This window comes from Lactuca sativa, chromosome 9, assembly GCF_002870075.4.
Source record: "Lactuca sativa cultivar Salinas chromosome 9, Lsat_Salinas_v11, whole genome shotgun sequence".
In the NCBI taxonomy this organism is placed as follows: domain Eukaryota; kingdom Viridiplantae; phylum Streptophyta; class Magnoliopsida; order Asterales; family Asteraceae; genus Lactuca; species Lactuca sativa.
This window is the reverse complement of record NC_056631.2, coordinates 20,520,132-20,538,685: the sequence shown is the minus strand read 5'-3', so window position 1 is coordinate 20,538,685 and position 18,554 is coordinate 20,520,132. Positions and strand designations below refer to the sequence as shown.

General features: G+C 40.5%; 1 protein-coding gene across 1 annotated transcript; it reads left to right on the top strand.

Moving 5' to 3' along the window:
* The first annotated feature begins 408 nt into the window (after positions 1–408).
* LOC111905917 (potassium transporter 1) lies at positions 409–4,670 on the top strand. Its single transcript, XM_023901648.3, has 8 exons — positions 409–685; positions 1,754–1,997; positions 2,088–2,333; positions 2,409–2,459; positions 2,544–2,857; positions 2,935–3,049; positions 3,126–3,380; positions 3,475–4,670. The coding sequence occupies exons 1-8, from the start codon at positions 467–469 to the stop codon at positions 4,464–4,466; spliced, it is 2,436 nt and encodes an 811-aa protein (XP_023757416.2). The 5' UTR covers positions 409–466; the 3' UTR covers positions 4,467–4,670.
* Positions 4,671–18,554: the final 13,884 nt, after the last annotated feature.

Genomic DNA, 18,554 nt, shown 5'->3' with positions numbered 1-18,554 from the left:
CAATAAGTTATATGCATTTTAGCCAAATGTTAAATCATATAAAAGACAGATTCTAAACATGACTTTTCGCAAATGATTAGTTTATTATGGTTTCTTAATTGGGTCAAAAGAGTATTTTTGAACCAATGTCCCTTTCGTGTTTCAAGATTATGAAATAATAAAAAACCAATTTTTTTTTAACTCTAAAGTTGTTTTTGTTACTAAAGATATTGTGTATGTCTACTTACCTTCTTCTACATTGAGTGAACAGTTTGATTTAAATCTTATTTACATATATTTAAATTTCTTTTATTTACTACCTAATATAAAAACTACCTAATATAAAAAATATATATATGTATATTGATTAAGAAAGTGCTAAGTTCATGTGCATTTTTTTCATCCAAGAAATTTGGGGGTAAAATGGCGGAGAAAACGAGAGAGAAAGACGGGGGTGTGAAAAAAGATTGTTAAGAGAGCATGACACATGCCTGTTGACTACTTTCCTTTTCTTTCCTTTCCTTTCCTCACTCTTGTGCCCACATCCTACATTCCTCTTAACGTCCTTCACACTCACTCTTTTACTCATTTCAACCTCTTTTCTTCCTGCTTTCTTCCCATTTTCATAAACTCCATTACCTTACTTACACCCATGTTTCATCCAAGAACTTCTCTTGAGTCCATAGAACATGGCCTTCAAAACCAGGTATCTTCTTCTTCTTCTTCTTCTTCTTTTCTGCGTTCTTGCAAAAAAAAAAAAAACATGCTCATTACTTGTATCATCTCCGTGATTTTGTGTCGATTGTTTTTGCTTTTGAGACGTATTTCGTGATGGGTAGGAGTTAATGAGTTATCAAGATTCAATAATGGTTTGCAAAAGTGGGAAAATACTGTTTATGTTAGGTTTATTGATGTTTTTAGTGTTTGATTGCACTGGGTATGGGTTATCTTTGACTCTTACACAATGTATTCAAGGTGTTCCTAATTTTAGGAACTTTTTCCTACTATAAGTTGAAATTCCCAATTTATATGAATCTGTGTCAATTTTTCTTGAGACTTTTGAGATGTTTTACTTCGTGGGTGAGAATTGTTTTATAATTTTTTGTTTGAAACGATCCAAGAATGCTCTCACACGGGGAAAACTTTGCATCCATTACATGTATTTTGGATGCTTTTTTAGTGTGAGTCGCAATGGTTGTTGATTAATTTTGGTCATTGCACAATGCACCAAGGGAATTCCTAAAACCAGGGTTTTTCTCATCAATATTGCGTTCAAAACCACTCGTTTATGTGTCAATTTTGTTAACTTTTGAGATGTTTATCATCATGGGTGAACTATTTCGAACCTTCTTCTTGTAAGGAATTATCAAGATTCAATGACGGCGTACAAATGTGTAAATGTTGTACGTATCAGGCTTGTTTGGATGTTTTTGAGTGTGAATTGTAATTGGTGTTGATTAGATTTTGCTATTACACAATACCCAAAAGGATTCCTTTTAAAACTAGTTTTATTTTGTGTTCTTTTCTCATATGCCCTTCAAAATCACGTATTTTCTGCAATTAAACCTACTTCCTACCAATTTCCCTCTCTGTTATTCTGTGTCAGTCTTATCTTCTTTTCAAGGGTCATACTTTTTTTCTCTAAATAAAGTTATCAAGATTCAAGAACGGCTTGTAACCGTTGAAAATTTCTCATAAATTAGGCTTATTCTAGACGTTTTTGACACTTAAACCATCAAAACAACTAATGAGTATGATTAATTAATCGAACCAGAAATTGAACAAGGCATCATGTTCAGCGGTTTTGAGTTTGGCTTATCAGAGTCTTGGAGTCGTATATGGTGATCTAAGTACCTCCCCTCTCTACGTATATAAAACCACCTTCTCAGGGAAGCTTAGTCTTCATGAAGACGATGAAGAAATCTACGGTGTTCTTTCCTTCATCTTCTGGACTTTTACACTAATTGCCCTCCTTAAATACGTCTTCATTGTCATGTCAGCTGACGACAATGGCGAAGGTATGGAGAATGGTTTATAAATATAAATTCCATTTATAAAATACAGAAACCGTTCTATGAATTTGAACATTTGCTTAATTGGTGCAACAGGTGGTACTTTTGCGTTGTATTCGTTACTCTGTCGGCATGCAAAACTTAGTATGCTTCCAAATCAACAAGAAACCGATGAGAAACTATCGGCATATGGTGTCGCAAAAACAGCAGAAACCTGGCAAAGCTTTGAATTGAAGTCGTTCTTTGAAAAACACAGAAAGTTCAGAAAAGGGTTGTTGATTTTTGTTCTTCTTGGAACCTGTATGACAATCGGTGATGGGGTTTTCACTCCTGCTATATCGGGTAAATGATTCATATCAAGATTCTGCATTTTAGCTTGAAATTCGTTCTAATATTCTCATTCGACTTCCTTTTCAGTTCTCTCAGCGGTATCTGGAGTTAGAATTAAAGTTGCAGGTCTTCATGAAAGTAAGTCAAGCTTATGCAGATCATAAATTGATATATTCTCATTCTTGCTTGTGTTCTTCACCAATCTTTACTTTTTCTTGTCAGATTACGTGGTTGGGATCTCGTGTATTCTTTTAGTTGGACTTTTCTCGATTCAACATCACGGAACACACCGAGTTGCCTTCTTATTTGCTCCCATTGTAACAGCATGGCTGCTATCGATTGCTGGAATCGGAATATATAACATAATTCAATGGAACCCACAAATATTTCACGCTCTTTCGCCTGTTTACATGGTGAAATTACTAAAAAGGACTCGTCGTGAAGGTTGGCTATCGTTAGGAGGAGTTGTTCTCTCAATCACAGGCGTTGAAACCATGTTTGCTGATTTAGGCCATTTTTCAACCTTATCCGTTAAGGTAATCGTCCAAAAATATCAAACATTATTCATTATTAACTTGATGATTTTTAAAGCGCGTGAATTTTCATATTTCAGATTGCATTCACGTTTCTTGTGTATCCTTGCTTGGTTCTTGCGTATTTGGGTGAGGCTGCGTTTTTGTCAAGGCATCATGAAGATATCCAGAGAAGCTTTTATAAAGCAATACCTGGTAAGAATTTAAACCTAAATAACTAATAAACCGTTTACAATTTCATGATTTCAACGTTTTATTTGTCTGTTTACAGAAGCTGTGTTTTGGCCGGTGTTCATAGTGGCGACATTTGCAGCGGTGGTCGGAAGTCAGGCGGCGATTTCAGCCACGTTCTCGATTATAAGTCAGTGTTGTGCCCTGAATTGTTTTCCCCACGTGAAAATCGTTCATACATCAAGAAAAATATACGGACAGGTGTACATCCCGGAGGTAAATTGGATGTTATTGAGCTTGTGTTTAGCTGTAACGATCGGATTACGAGACACGAACATGATTGGCCATGCTTATGGTATCATATCATTCATCCTTTTCAATTCATTGACTTTTTAACTCAAAAGTCAAAATTGAGCAATTCATTGACTTTCTGGTTTTGATTCTGGTAGGGCTAGCGGTGACCACTGTGATGTTCGTGACAACTTGTTTGATGACGATGGTGATGATAATCGTGTGGAAGCAACAGATTGTAACCGCTGCTTTATTTCTTTTACTCTTCGGATCAATCGAACTCTTTTACCTCTCAGCCGCCTTTTTCAAGGTTCCAGAAGGTGGATGGATCCCACTCCTCCTCTCACTAACCTTCATGTCCATCATGTTCGTATGGAATTATGGGAAATTAAAAAAACACGAATTCGATTTAGAAAACAAAGTCTCAATGAACCGGATTCTCTCATTGGGCCCGAGCCTCGGGATGGTGCGGGTCCCGGGAATCGGGCTCGTTTACACGAATTTAATAACAGGAATCCCCGCGATTTTTGGGCATTTTGTCACCAATTTGCCCGCATTCCACCAAGTTTTGGTATTCGTTTGTGTGAAATCAGTTCAAGTCCCGTATGTTCGGGCCGAGGAGCGGATACTCGTGGGCCGTGTCGGGCCCCGCGAGTATCATATGTTTAGATGCATTGTTAGATATGGTTACAAAGACGTACCACATGAGAATTACAATTTTGAAAACCGTGTTGTGTCGGCACTTGTTGAGTATGTTGAAACGGAAGGAAAAGACGGGGACACAGACAGTGAAAATTTCGATGTTGATGTAGATGTCAGTGTCCCCGGTGGGCCTGCATTTAAGCTCCAGGATTATGAAACGAAAATGGTGAATTCGTTGAAGGAGATTGAGGAGTCGTTTGTGGGGTGTTTAGAGACTCATTCAGCTCTTAAAGATGAATCGATTCAGATACTTAAAGCTCGGGAATCCGGGATTGCATATATACTTGGGCATTCATATGCGAAGGCTAAGAAATCTTCATCGATTTTTGCGAAGTTTGCTATTGATGTTGTTTATTCATTCTTGAGCAGGAATTGTAGGGGAACTGATGTTGTTCTGAATGTGCCTCATACTTCGTTGTTAGAAGTTGGTATGATTTATTATGTTTGATGGAGGACTGGTTTTGGGATTTGGAGTATTGGAGATGATAGAGATACATACGTGTACGTGTTATATGTATACATTAGGGGTTTAGTGTACATGTTGAGATGACGGATCATAGAAAGGTAAAATGTACATTGAATTAAACTACATTCTAAAGAGACTAAAGATCAGATAGATCTTAAAGGGATCAAATATACGTACTTTTTATTTCCCATTGCTTCGTATTTGTGTTTTCACATTTCATAGTTGTAAGGAATGCCATATTTTGTTTGTTTTTAACGAGATAAATACAAAGGAACGAGGAGAAGAACAATTTGAATAGGTTGATGCTACATTTTAAATAGACATATACCATGGCACCGAGACCAGTCTAAACCGTTCTCAACCAACCGAGGTCTGGAATAAAAAAAAAGCCGACAATTTCAAGAACAATTTTAGAAGAAAAAAAAAAACATTCCAGTTTATGCTTCAAGGGTCTAAAGCTCAAAGATTAAACATTGTTATCTATAACAAGCTTACATCCTAGTTGATTATCTTTTTTTCTTCGCAACAAAAAATATCGTAGGTCAGCATATTTAATTTAAAATAAAATAAAATTAGCGTATGTTGAAGTGGGCTGATTATACTGATTGGGCCAACCCCACTAATGGGTTGTTAGATGCTTCTGTGGCTATGGCTGTGAGGCTATCTGGTGGTTTGCTGAGAAAATAAATTGGAGTGCATGAAACCGAGAAGCCAAACACTGTTGGGTCCATTACAGTTGGGCCGATGATATTCTGTGGTGAGGGTACAACAAGGGCGTGACTCCAATTGTCTATTTTATGATGCAATGTGTGGAGAATAGTATAGGTTTCGTTTTCTGTTTTATATTTCTAAAAGAAAAGTATCATCCATTCCACTGAGTCTAATTCGAAAACGAGGGATGGATCTTGTAAAAGGAAAGAAGCTCCGGGGACAAATCAAAATTCTTGAATGTAAGAATTCGCATGAATCAGGTTTAACTAGTGTTATACCCGTCCGGTAGCCGGGTTGACCGATGTAAAAAATATATTGATTTTACTTTCTTTTATAGCATCCTATTGGTTGTCATTATACTATGATAAATCTAACCAATTATAGTTATAATAAAGTTGTTTTATTTTGTACACAATGCATTGGGCACAACATACATTTGTTGATTTATTTATAATTGCATCCTACTTTTAAGTACATTATTATTATTATTATTATTATTATTATTATTATTATTATTATTATTTAATGAATACATTAGTGGGGTTGATTGATAAAAAAACAAAGGATCTATTATACTTTATTTTGTAGCATCAAACATGATCCCTTATAGTTAATGTTTGGTTGTTTAACTACCTGAATAATAAAAACCACATGTTCTAAACATTATATTAACGTATAATTTTTTTGGATGACATTTCTATTATTACGTAGTTTTTTTAGTCAAATGTTTTAATCAGACTTTTCCAAAACGTTAAATATTTGGCTTTTCAAAGTGGGGATCCCAATTGAATAAAACTATTTATTAATAGTAAAATGGAATTGTTTATTTGATGTTTCATAAGTCATTATTAACCCACTAAATAAATTCACAAATTACAACCAAACTTTCAAACCACTAATCATAATGCTAATTGTTGTTTGATATCATTAATATACTTGAATTCTTAAAGCCTTTGAAAAGGAAGAATATGGGAGCATACAAAGATATAGTTGAAATCCGAGTAAATAAAGATGGAAAAATCTCAGTCTTGTTTGTGAGAATGTGATAATTATTAGATTTTATGGACTCAAGGACATTGTTTCTTGACTCTTGTTTGGGATTCCTTGTGACTTGACAGACTTTTGAAAACTGAAAAACTGAGAAAAGGAAGATTTTAAGTCGTTTCTTATTTGGTTTCTTAGGCTTGTATTAAATAAAAAAACATTGGCCAACGGACGAATGAGATGCTAACGTTGTAGGATGGAGTTTGAAGTCAGATGAAGTCAGTTGAGAGGACTTTCTTATAACCCAACATCCACACGCAATCAGAGAAATAAGAGGAGTTTGTGGGGTAATGAAGTCAGAGAAGAAGACACGAATAGAGAAGAGGGAAGGAGGTTGAGAAATTGATTGAATGACTCTGGGATGAAAGAATGACGATTGTGCAGAAGGTGGGGGAGGATTTGAAATGAAAATAGAGAGTGTCGTGGGTGAGGGCTGTGATCTTCAAATCGTGAAAAAGAAGGAGATCGTGGGGAAGAAGGAAAATCGGAATGAAAATTGCCGTGATATATACGTAAATAGAGAGTTTATGTGGTTGTGATGCAAAGTTGGAGAGATCCAAGGACTCAAAATGAGGAACCGTTTTTCACGCCCCGGTGTTAGTAATACTATTAATTTTGTATTTTGTTTCACTTCACAAGACATATAACCCGCCACATGAATGATTAGTTAATTTAAAATAAATAGTTCTCAAATATTTTAATCCTCATAGTTTTTATTTCTTTAGTATTTCATCTAGTTTAAGTTATAAAAAAAATTGCTATGTAAGATAAGATTAAACAATTTACTAATAATATACTTCATCAAAAAAAATTTACAAATGAGAATTACAATGGAATAATAATTTTTTAAGGTAATAGACATATATTGTTATATAGATCGCCTGTTGACATATTACAATATCTATCGTACTGATAGGTTTTAAGAATAACTACAAATAATATGTGTTCATGCAACCCTATAATTTTGGATCTAGGTTTTCACTAGTTGAACATGCAAACTTGAATACAAAAGAGAAACCCTAGGAAGCATGTATAATAATCGAAATTTACCTAATACTAAGGTTTAGATACATACCTCAATTGTTATGTAGTAATAAAAATTAATCCTTATAGATCTTGAACTCTTGAGAGCAGGTGCCTCAAATGTGACACCTATAATAGCTTACAAACAAACCAAGCTACCAAGGAATACTATATATAGAGAGAGAGGGTAGATTAAAATTTCGGGCAAGGGCTCTTGGTAGAGCATAACCGGAAGTCCTCATGGTGGAGGGTTTATATAGATGTTTGGAAGGTATGGATAAGGCAGGTGTATCCAAGATAACCTTAATCTCTTAACTTCCTACTTAAGGCATCCAAGGCACCCTTAGAGTCCAACAAAACCCTAGAACACCCTAGAATTCGTCCCCCCCCCTCCCCTAGGAAGGTTCTAGAATGCCCAATGCTCAACTATTGAACATTGTTACCTTTAGTCCCTGCAGTTTCAATTAATTCCTTTGATCCCAAAATTAATTCCAAATCAATTTCGGATTAAATATTAATTAAAAAATATGATTTCTAATTAATATATTATTTCCATAATACATTAATAAATCATTTATTTTGATTTCTAATTAATTTATTAACCAAGTAATAAATTAATAAATCATTTTTCTCTCTTTAATAGTAATCCTATTCATTTGCCAGGTTTGAAAGCAACCAAAAAGACTGTGTTACCATCAATTCAAGTTTATACAATTTATGGTTATAGGCTTAGACACCTAATCCAACATGTACAAGCATGCATGGCTATTATATATGGTTTAAACCTACTGTGGAAATGTATGTATAATGTGTTTTGGAAATACATAAAAGGCAAAAAATAGAAATAGTCAAGGCGTGGATTTCTTGGTTAATAAATGCTTCCAAATCTTCCTTCTACACTCCAATAGGGTAAAATGGTCCAAGTCTTGGAAACTCTTCCACCAACAACCTTGAGGTTGGAAGCACCCGGTCTTAAGAAATGTGCACAAACTAGGGTTTCTCTGGACTGTAAAGGTGATGAGGGAGGCCACAAATAAGCCATAAGTTCTTTATATAGGGTATAAAACCCGAAAAATTAGGGTTTTCCTTTCCAGTATCTACTCGTCGAGTTGGGGCCTTCCAACTAGTCGAGTAGATCCTAAATCTCGTGTCCACAAAGATCTCTACTCGAGAAGTTGGGGTTCATCAACTCGTCGAGTTCCAGTCCAAAAACCTAAATTGTTGAGAAATGAATGATACCTGAAACAAGCGTTACAATTTCAATATTATTCAACTGCATCTTGATTGTGAAATAGGTAAAAAATATACATAAAATGATTTTATACTTTCTTGAATTTAAAGAGGATGAAATCGATGCAGAGTGCTATAAGTGTGAATCTATTGTGTCCTCTGATGATGTTTCCGATTCGTACAAAATTGGGCTTGACAAAATAGAAGTATATATTCAATCCAAAGAACATAAAAATATGTTAAAACAAATGTTGGATGATAAGGATAAATAACAAATTAAATCTAATATTGTGCAAAATTTTGACTCGTTGTGCATAAAATTAAGTTCAAAAAATACTTTTAATGCTGAAAATGTTTCTGAATTTGACGAGAGTGACATGAATGAGATTTTTGTAAATGATGAGATAGATTGTTCAACATCTGTACAAAATGAGGCTGAACCAAACAAAAAGTTGATTTCTGAAAATTCAATCGAATATATTCGTGTTGTTGAAAATAAAGGTTCAGAAGTTTTAAAAGCAAAGCCATGGTTTTTCCGAAAGTACAAACCGTCCCTTATCAAGTATAAAAACTGGACTGGACAAAACTGATATATCAGAACTGACGTCCATTGCTAATACTGATAATGCTGATGGTTGTGACGAATTTTTCTGGTCTGGGCCAATAGACAAGGTGTAACACCCAGATTTCCAAAAACAAAATTTTTATTTAAATACTCAATTTAAAATTTAGAACACTTGTTTAAAATCTTATTCACATTCGAATTACAAAACATAGTTTCATTTTCATTAAAATAGAAGCCAGGATCCTCCAAAATACAACTCTTTCTTCGGTGTGTACAATCGAACCGTTGCCATCCCGCGTTACTGATAGAACCTGAAACAACATAACATAAACAACGTAAGCACGAAGCTTAGTGAGTTCCCCAATATACCTTACGCACATACGCCTTCCGGCCCGGATCTTTCGATCCACATAACATTGCCTTCCGGCCCGGATCTTTAGATCCACGTAACATTGCCTTCCGGCCCGACCTTCCGGTCCATGTGTCTCAGGGGACTTCCGTCCCTGCTGGGTAAACCTTCCGGCCTTACCCACGCCGACCTTCCGGTCCATCACACATCATATCGCCTTCCGGCCCATAACATACATAGCACATATAACATATAACATACCACATATAGCATACATATCACATATCATATCCGACCTTCCGGTCACACAGTCAAACCCTTCCGGGTACAGTATAGTGAGAAGACTCACCTCGCGGTCACTGGAAGATAGCAACTCCTGAAATTCCTTACACTTGATCCTCCGAGCTACAAGCTCCCTGTCACATCATATGTCTCTTATTAATACTTCTATCTTCCTCATTAGCTGACCCTAAGAAATCACACCAGTCAACTCTAGTCAACAGTCCGCTGCCAACTCGACTGGACTCGGCGAGTTCCCTGGCGACTCGGCGAGTCTGATCGTCCTTCAATCCTCTAAGATTCCCCTTCTACTCGTCGAGTATCCTCTTTGACTCGACGAGTCACCCCTGGAAGAATCGCGGGGCCACCCCGACTCCACTCGCCGAGTCTGAAGAACAACTCGGCGAGTCCCAGTGAATCTTCAAGCTACTCGCCGAGTCTGATCATCCGACTCGGCGAGTCCACGCCATGCAGTCGATCGAACTGCTTCCTGAGATTCATACATTCCCGAATAAACAAACATGGGTCCTTCTGGACCTCTAAGGGTCCTAATACAATGTTATAAACATTGGGTAACGACACAACAATCCGTCTAATCTCCAAATGGGTTTCACAAACCCTAAATCCATGCACACATTCACATCACAGAAAATAATCCGAAAGGTTACCTGAATCATGCACCCTCAGTGTCCCCAAGCCTCAAAACGTGATTCCCTTGCTGTCCCATTAGCCAAAACCTTCTCCTTCTTGGACAATAACTTCCTCAAATCACCAATGATCTTCAATCCTTGCTCTAGCCGCTCCAGTCGCCTAGGGTTCTTCCCAATCGATCCAAAGTCGTGAAATGACGGCATAATAACCCTTATATACGACCCAATAATGAACGGCTAGGGTTTCTGCTGAACAGCGTCGACTCGCCGAGTCCATACCTGGACTCGTCGAGTCCAGTCGCGAACCCACGATCAAATCTGCGACCCTACTCGGCGAGTCTGGCTCCAACTCGCCGAGTCCCTCCTTTAAAACACCCTAAAATACAATTTAACAATACTTGAGATTTTGGGCTGTTACAATTCTCCCCCACTAGAATTAGACTTCGCCCTCGAAGTCTCGCTCTGAAAATAATTCTGGATGCTGCTCCCGCATCACACGTTTCGGCTTCCCTAGGCACTACCGATCTCTCCCGAGACCGCTGCTGAACCAATACCAGAGGTACCTCCTTGTTCTTCAGAACCTTGATCTTCCGTTCTCCGACGGCCACTGGCCTCTCGACTTAACACAGGCTCGCATCCACCTAATCGTTCTCTAGTGGAACCACTGCTGACTCATCCGCTATACACCTCTTCAACTGCGACACATACCAGTGTCATGGATCTGTCCCAATTCCGTTGACAGCTCCAAACGATAGGCCACCCTTCCTACCTTCGCACCTTCACGAAAAGACCCAACATACCGGGGCCCCCCATTTACCCTTCTTCCTAAATCGAAGCACCCGTCAGAAATATGAAGTCGCTGACCTGAATCACATACTCGTAACGGCGTCTGCCTGCATAACTTTCCTGTTAACTCTAAACGATCACTAACTCTCCTTAACCTGCTGAGTCTGCTCTGTCGACTGAAGCCCAAACTCTGTACTGTCCATCTCTCTCTGTAACCGAGAACCACCCAAGATGCAACTCTGCTCTTAAACCCCAACAATCACTCGAACAATGAGGGTTAGGAAGCCCTGAACCACCGGATCCCCGATCCAAAGCCCACTTTGTCCATCCCAGACCAACTGAGAGATTCATTCTCACTCCCAGAGTAACTCTCACAAATTCTCCTCTTGCCATCATATACACATGATGAACTAGCCCCAACACTCGTAGGTTGGAAGACCCGATACACTGATGATATCCTCGAACATCTCCCAAGATGAACCACTACATCCACCCTACACTCTGATCAGATTCACACTGAAAATTTAAAATTTTCTCTCTCCATGCATCCCTGCTGAGCCTCAACAGACATCCCAACCGGATGGGTTCCTACTCCACTGCCGCGAACACGATGCTCAGAACCATACTCGAAGTACTCTAACCATAACTCTGCTCTGCAGCTTTCACTTTCGTGAACTTGCACCCCCTTCGGAGTTACATACCCTCCTCTTTTCCTTTTCCACGGAACTCTCTTGAACATAATGCCACTCCAACCGGTGCCACGGTGCTCGCCCCAAGCGACACCACCCTTTTTGCGTAACTGCCATTCACATACTCTGGTTCTCATTGCAGGGGCTCTCAATCCCACGCACTCTCTCCACTCATCAAAATCACTGCCTCCGCTAAACAAGATCAACAACCCAGGGCCAGACTTTCCAATGCAATCACACTGCAACATACGTGATCCGCAAATCTCAAACTAATCCAGCAATACTAACGGAGTCTCCAGTATGACTGGACCGACTCTCATAACACATACTAGCCACTCGAGGCTATATCTCTGTGGGTCCGTACACCCAACTCTGCGAACCCTCAGGTTCTAACTCTGGGAACCTTCCGGTTCCAGCTCTAGAAACATGCACAACATAATCCCGTGGGATTAATGCAGTACAACCAACACGTACCTCAAACGTACCAATACTCTGATCGCAAAATTCCGTTTACTTACTCAAGCTCGATCCCGACCTCCTCTCAGGCCTCCACAATCAAATGCCCTAGGTCTGTATCTCGCCCTGCATATCCAACACTCGCTCTCGTCAGCCTATACTTTGCGCTGACAAACACTGCTGAATCCCAACAGCTAAGCACCCTTACATATTCATCGATCTCCCGGAGAATTTTACAATTCTCCCCCACTAAAGCACTGACTAACTGCCACCGATCGTCATTAACGACCTTTCAGAACCATCCTGCACAAAGAGAACATTTACCCACTGACTGCTTCCCACAAGCGTAAGCAACCCTCAGCAAAACACATCTCCTCCCTGATCAATCCGCTCAAAAGAATCCGATCTTTCAATTATCCACTCCACAACTGCAGATACTACCCGTCATTCAACCCAGTGCCGCACCTCCACTATCAACCCTCACGAACGATGACCAACGGAATTCCCAAGCAATAACCCATAACCAAACCCACAACCTGCCAAAGGTTGAATATCGCATCGAAAACCGCACAAAGCTATCGGCACTAAAACACCAGACTATAACCATACCAACCATCAGGGAACAACGAATGCCAAAGCGAAACCTGAAGCACCAATCCATAACCATGCCAATCCCGCGAAACAACGAATACCGCATCGAAATCCACACTACCAGCACAAACAATACGCCACAATCAACGCAAGCTAATCAAGACATCAAGACAGCATCATACCCGCAGCTGCCCCCCGGCACTGCTCCGTCTCCCTCTGCCGCAAGCCGATAAGCACAACCCTGAGCCCTTGGGCTCTACTCCATCCTGTCCTCCTCCTGAACTCCTCAAGGTGGCCGGTGCTAGAGCCTGCACCGATCCTGCAAAAGCTGTGGACATTTGACCCTCAAATGTCCAACCTGCCGACACTGATAACAAATCCTGGAATCCCGAATTGGCACTGACTGCCGACAACCCCGTGCACCATGCCCCTCCTTTCCGCACTCGCGGCATGCACCATTGGCCAACAAGCTCCGGTGCCATCTCTCTCACACTTCCCACAAGTGTGACCGCTCCGATCCCCCATTTCAACGTCTACGGTTCTGAACCGTTTCGGCGCCGACTGCGACTGCATCGGGGCCTGTCCCAGCTCACGCAACTGCAACTTAACCTCTAACTCACGCCACATGGCGGCCTTCTGCAACTCCAATAGGGTCTCGCACCTCCGCGCAGACACGAACTGTCTGATACCCCCTTGAGCTTACTCGAATATCGGGCATCTGAGCCTGCTCCGAAGCGAACTCAGGGCAAAACATCGCCCTCTCAACAAACATCCCGGTGCTCTCAGTCACCGACTCCAAATCCTGCCTCAACTTAACGAACTTCCGAGTCAATTTCTCCTGTTCATCCCGCGGAACATAGCGAGTACTGAACATCCCTCTGAATTGATCCCATGAAACCGCAGCCCTCTGCGCATCAGAAAATGACCTCGTGGTCAATCTCCACTAATCCTTCGCCCCGAGCCTCAACAGGTTCAGAGCACACCCCACCCTCTGATCAGCAGGGCATAAACTCGTGGAGAAACACCCCTCCATGTCTGATAACCATCTCATAGCAACAATCGAGTCCTGAACTCCATCGAATGTGGGAGGCTTCGCATAATAGAAGTCCCGATACTGAAAACCCCGACTAGTCCCTTTCTTTGCCGTTGCTACGGCCGCTGTAACCGCCGCGGCAGCCGTCTCTGCGAAAGCCGCATATCGCTCATCCCACTACTTCAATCATAGTGGTCCTGATCGACCCAACAATTCTGGCGACTCAACCCGCAACAATGCAGCAACCTCAACACGCCGGATCTCGTGGATCCTCGCATCCCACTCGCTCGTGCTCGTCCGATCGATAACCGGATAACAAGATAGCCACAAGCATCATCCACTACGAACCATGGTACTCATCCCATGACATCCGTTCTCAACATGCCTCGGTGTATGGTACCTGAACCATAGCACCACTCCTCAATCTGCTCCAATGTATGGTGCCCGGACCATATCATCACTCTGTATCCGCTCCGATGTATGGTATCCGAACCATAACATCACCCCTCAATCTGCTCCTTAGGACCTTTAGAATGCCCCCTGTATCAAGTATGGGTCCTCTGCTTTCAGTAGTACGGGCCCATACTACCTGCCACATCTACCCATACTTTCCACACGGACCATCCCAGAGTTCCTAAGTAGCTGATAAACCTGCTCTTTCACCAATCTCATCGCGCGTGCTCGCTTTCCAGCGAAATCCTCTACTCTACCAGCGCACTCATCTGGCTAGGTTTACTCCCTAGTCCCTTCCGCCGTCCTCCCACTTCTTTGCTATCAGCTGCTGAAGAGTTCCTAATGATGCCAGCCCTCTACCTCCTGAGTATCGTCATACTCACTTAGTAGCTGACTCCCATCATCGACAACTCCACAAAGCACAAAGCAAGCAGCATTCGAGCATTGAAGCATACATAGGACTCCCCATCTGTGGTAGCTCCACCTTCTCGGCTCATCCTCGGAAGTACCTCTGTACCCCGTAGCTTTGCTCCTTGTGCGTTCCAACTAGATACCCTCACTCATCACATATACACAAAAGCATAACGCACATATAACAGCAAACCCTAGACTAAGGCATCACAAATCAGGCCACTCTAGTCCTAAGATGTGAAATACCTAGTCTGTCTCTAGCATGCAATAATGTCTCATAAAGTGCATAACAGATATTTCATAATACAAAAGTAAGAGTATTTTGGGAAATCACCGTTTGGCTCTGGCTGATTGTACACACTGCTCTTTCTTGCTTTCTCTTTGAACTCTTATTCACTTTTAGAAAACCATTTATTTGGAAAACTTTTTCTTACTTCCTCAGTTTGAGTCCAGATTTACCCGTAGGCGCGTCCGAATCCCTCAAACCAAGGCTCTGATACCAATTTGTAACACCCAGATTTCCAAAAACAAAATTTTTATTTAAATACTCAATTTAAAATTTAGAACACTTGTTTAAAATCTTATTCACATTCGAATTACAAAACATAGTTTCATTTTCATTAAAATAGAAGCCAGGATCCTCCAAAATACAACTCTTTCTTCGGTGTGTACAATCGAACCGTTGCCATCCCGCGTTACTGATAGAACCTGAAACAACATAACATAAACAACGTAAGCACGAAGCTTAGTGAGTTCCCCAATATACCTTACGCACATACGCCTTCCGGCCCGGATCTTTCGATCCACATAACATTGCCTTCCGGCCCGGATCTTTAGATCCACGTAACATTGCCTTCCGGCCCGACCTTCCGGTCCATGTGTCTCAGGGGACTTCCGTCCCTGCTTGGTAAACCTTCCGGCCTTACCCACGCCGACCTTCCGGTCCATCACACATCATATCGCCTTCCGGCCCATAACATACATAGCACATATAACATATAACATACCACATATAGCATACATATCACATATCATATCCGACCTTCCGGTCACACAGTCAAACCCTTCCGGGTACAGTATAGTGAGAAGACTCACCTCGCGGTCACTGGAAGATAGCAACTCCTGAAATTCCTTACACTTGATCCTCCGAGCTACAAGCTCCCTGTCACATCATATGTCTCTTATTAATACTTCTATCTTCCTCATTAGCTGACCCTAAGAAATCACACCAGTCAACTCTAGTCAACAGTCCGCTGCCAACTCGACTGGACTCGGCGAGTTCCCTGGCGACTCGGCGAGTCTGATCGTCCTTCAATCCTCTAAGATTCCCCTTCTACTCGTCGAGTATCCTCTTTGACTCGACGAGTCACCCCTGGAAGAATCGCGGGGCCACCCCGACTCCACTCGCCGAGTCTGAAGAACAACTCGGCGAGTCCCAGTGAATCTTCAAGCTACTCGCCGAGTCTGATCATCCGACTCGGCGAGTCCACGCCATGCAGTCGATCGAACTGCTTCCTGAGATTCATACATTCCCGAATAAACAAACATGGGTCCTTCTGGACCTCTAAGGGTCCTAATACAATGTTATAAACATTGGGTAACGACACAACAATCCGTCTAATCTCCAAATGGGTTTCACAAACCCTAAATCCATGCACACATTCACATCACAGAAAATAATCCGAAAGGTTACCTGAATCATGCACCCTCAGTGTCCCCAAGCCTCAAAACGTGATTCCCTTGCTGTCCCATTAGCCAAAACCTTCTCCTTCTTGGACAATAACTTCCTCAAATCACCAATGATCTTCAATCCTTGCTCTAGCCGCTCCAGTCGCCTAGGGTTCTTCCCAATCGATCCAAAGTCGTGAAATGACGGCATAATAACCCTTATATACGACCCAATAATGAACGGCTAGGGTTTCTGCTGAACAGCGTCGACTCGCCGAGTCCATACCTGGACTCGTCGAGTCCAGTCGCGAACCCACGATCAAATCTGCGACCCTACTCGGCGAGTCTGGCTCCAACTCGCCGAGTCCCTCCTTTAAAACACCCTAAAATACAATTTAACAATACTTGAGATTTTGGGCTGTTACACAAGGCAGACAAAACAAAAGGTCTTTCCGAAATGACCTCATGTTAGACGAAAGGAAAATACGTTTTGGAACCACTGAATCGTGTTGACCTTCGTTATGATCAGGCAGGGCCAAGTGGCACTAAGAATATCCCTAGTGAAACCTCTTCTGAATAACATGAAAAACCAATCAGAAAAAAGAAACCTAGAACTAACATTCATAAGTCAGTTGAGGAACTCATTGCTAAGAAATGACAACTGAATGTTAGATATAGGAAGAACTTGCAAGAAAGAAAACGTTTCTGGAAAAACAAGAATTCAAATCAAAATTTTGTTAATTCAAAAAGATCTTTTGTTCAAAATATGAACTCTTCTCCAATTCAGAAACCGAAATCCAAATCTTTTTCCAAACCATATGTTTCAAAATCACCGGTTTCAGAACCACTAGTTTATAATCCGATTGAAAAGCTTAAAACAATTTTTTCTCCAAAAACGAATGTTTCAAAATCTGCTAACACATCGAAAAATGTTAAAGACAAAAGTAAAGTTGTTTCTTAACCATAAATTTCTCTCAAGGAATACGAAGCTAACTTGAAAAAGAAGGAAAAATATTTGTATAAAAATAATGGCTAAGAAACATAAAGAATTTATTCAACGGAAATTAAATGTGGTTGAAAGTAATCTTGGTGACAATAAAATGAAGGTTTTTAAAATACTCAAAGGAGAGAATAGTGTTTTGCTAAAAAGAACCTTCTGGGTTGATACGAATGTAACTTTTCATGTTCTTAATAAATCCTCACTAGGACCCACGAAGGGTTGTGTTCTTAAATCTCTCTTAATTTTGTAGGTAATGTGTGACGAACAATATGACTCTAGATGGTACATCGACAGTGGTTGTTCACGTCACATAACAGGAAGGAGAGAAGAGCTGCGGGAATTAAAACCGTAGGAGGATGGTGTCAAAGTAAAGTTTGCAAATAATGCCACAGGAGAAATTAAAGGATATGGCATGATCACGAATGACGAACTATCCATTCAGAATGTAGCTTATGTGGAAGGCCTGCAACATTATCTGATAAGTGTTTCTCAATTGGTTGTAGGTACAGGGATGAAATTTTCATTCGATGATGAAGGATCAGAGATTCTTGAGAAGAAAACAAAAACGGTGTTTCTGAAATCCAAAAGAAATGGAGAGATGTTTCCTTTAAACATAAAACCAATCATCGGGAAGCCTTCTATTTGCCTACTTATGGAAGCATCTTCAGATGACTGTTGGCTATGACACTAAAGGCTCCCGCATCTCAATTTCAAGGACATCAACAAACTGGTACTAGGCGATCTTGTGCGAGGCTTACCTTTTCTAAAGTTTGAGAAGGAACATATATGTGTTGCGTACGAACTAAGAAAGCAAAGTCGTAACATTATTAGAATTATCTTCAATATTAGCAAAATTAGATTGAGAGTCAGATTTCGAATTCTCAGTCCTTTTCAAAATCTTTATTTGTTCATTCTTGGTTAAGGTTTCATTCACAATGTCAACTAATTCATTAGCATTCAAATATTCATCTATTTTCACAATTCCATAAGCAAACCTATTATCAGGAACTTTAGCAAACTCAGCTATTGTCTTTTCACAATCATAAGACACACAATCAATCTTTTCTCTTTCAAAAGCTAAGAATGGTAATAATGTCCTATGTTGTTCTTTGCTTATATCAGAAGAGTGATG

Coding starts and splice junctions, on each gene's coding strand:
- LOC111905917 (XM_023901648.3), top strand. CDS start 467: ATGCCTGTTGACTACTTTCCTTTTCTTTCCTTTCCTTTCCTCACTCTT. Junction 2,334..2,408: donor TTTCACTCCTGCTATATCGG/GTAAATGATTCA, acceptor CTTCCTTTTCAG/TTCTCTCAGCGGTATCTGGA. Junction 2,460..2,543: donor AGTTGCAGGTCTTCATGAAA/GTAAGTCAAGCT, acceptor TTTTCTTGTCAG/ATTACGTGGTTGGGATCTCG.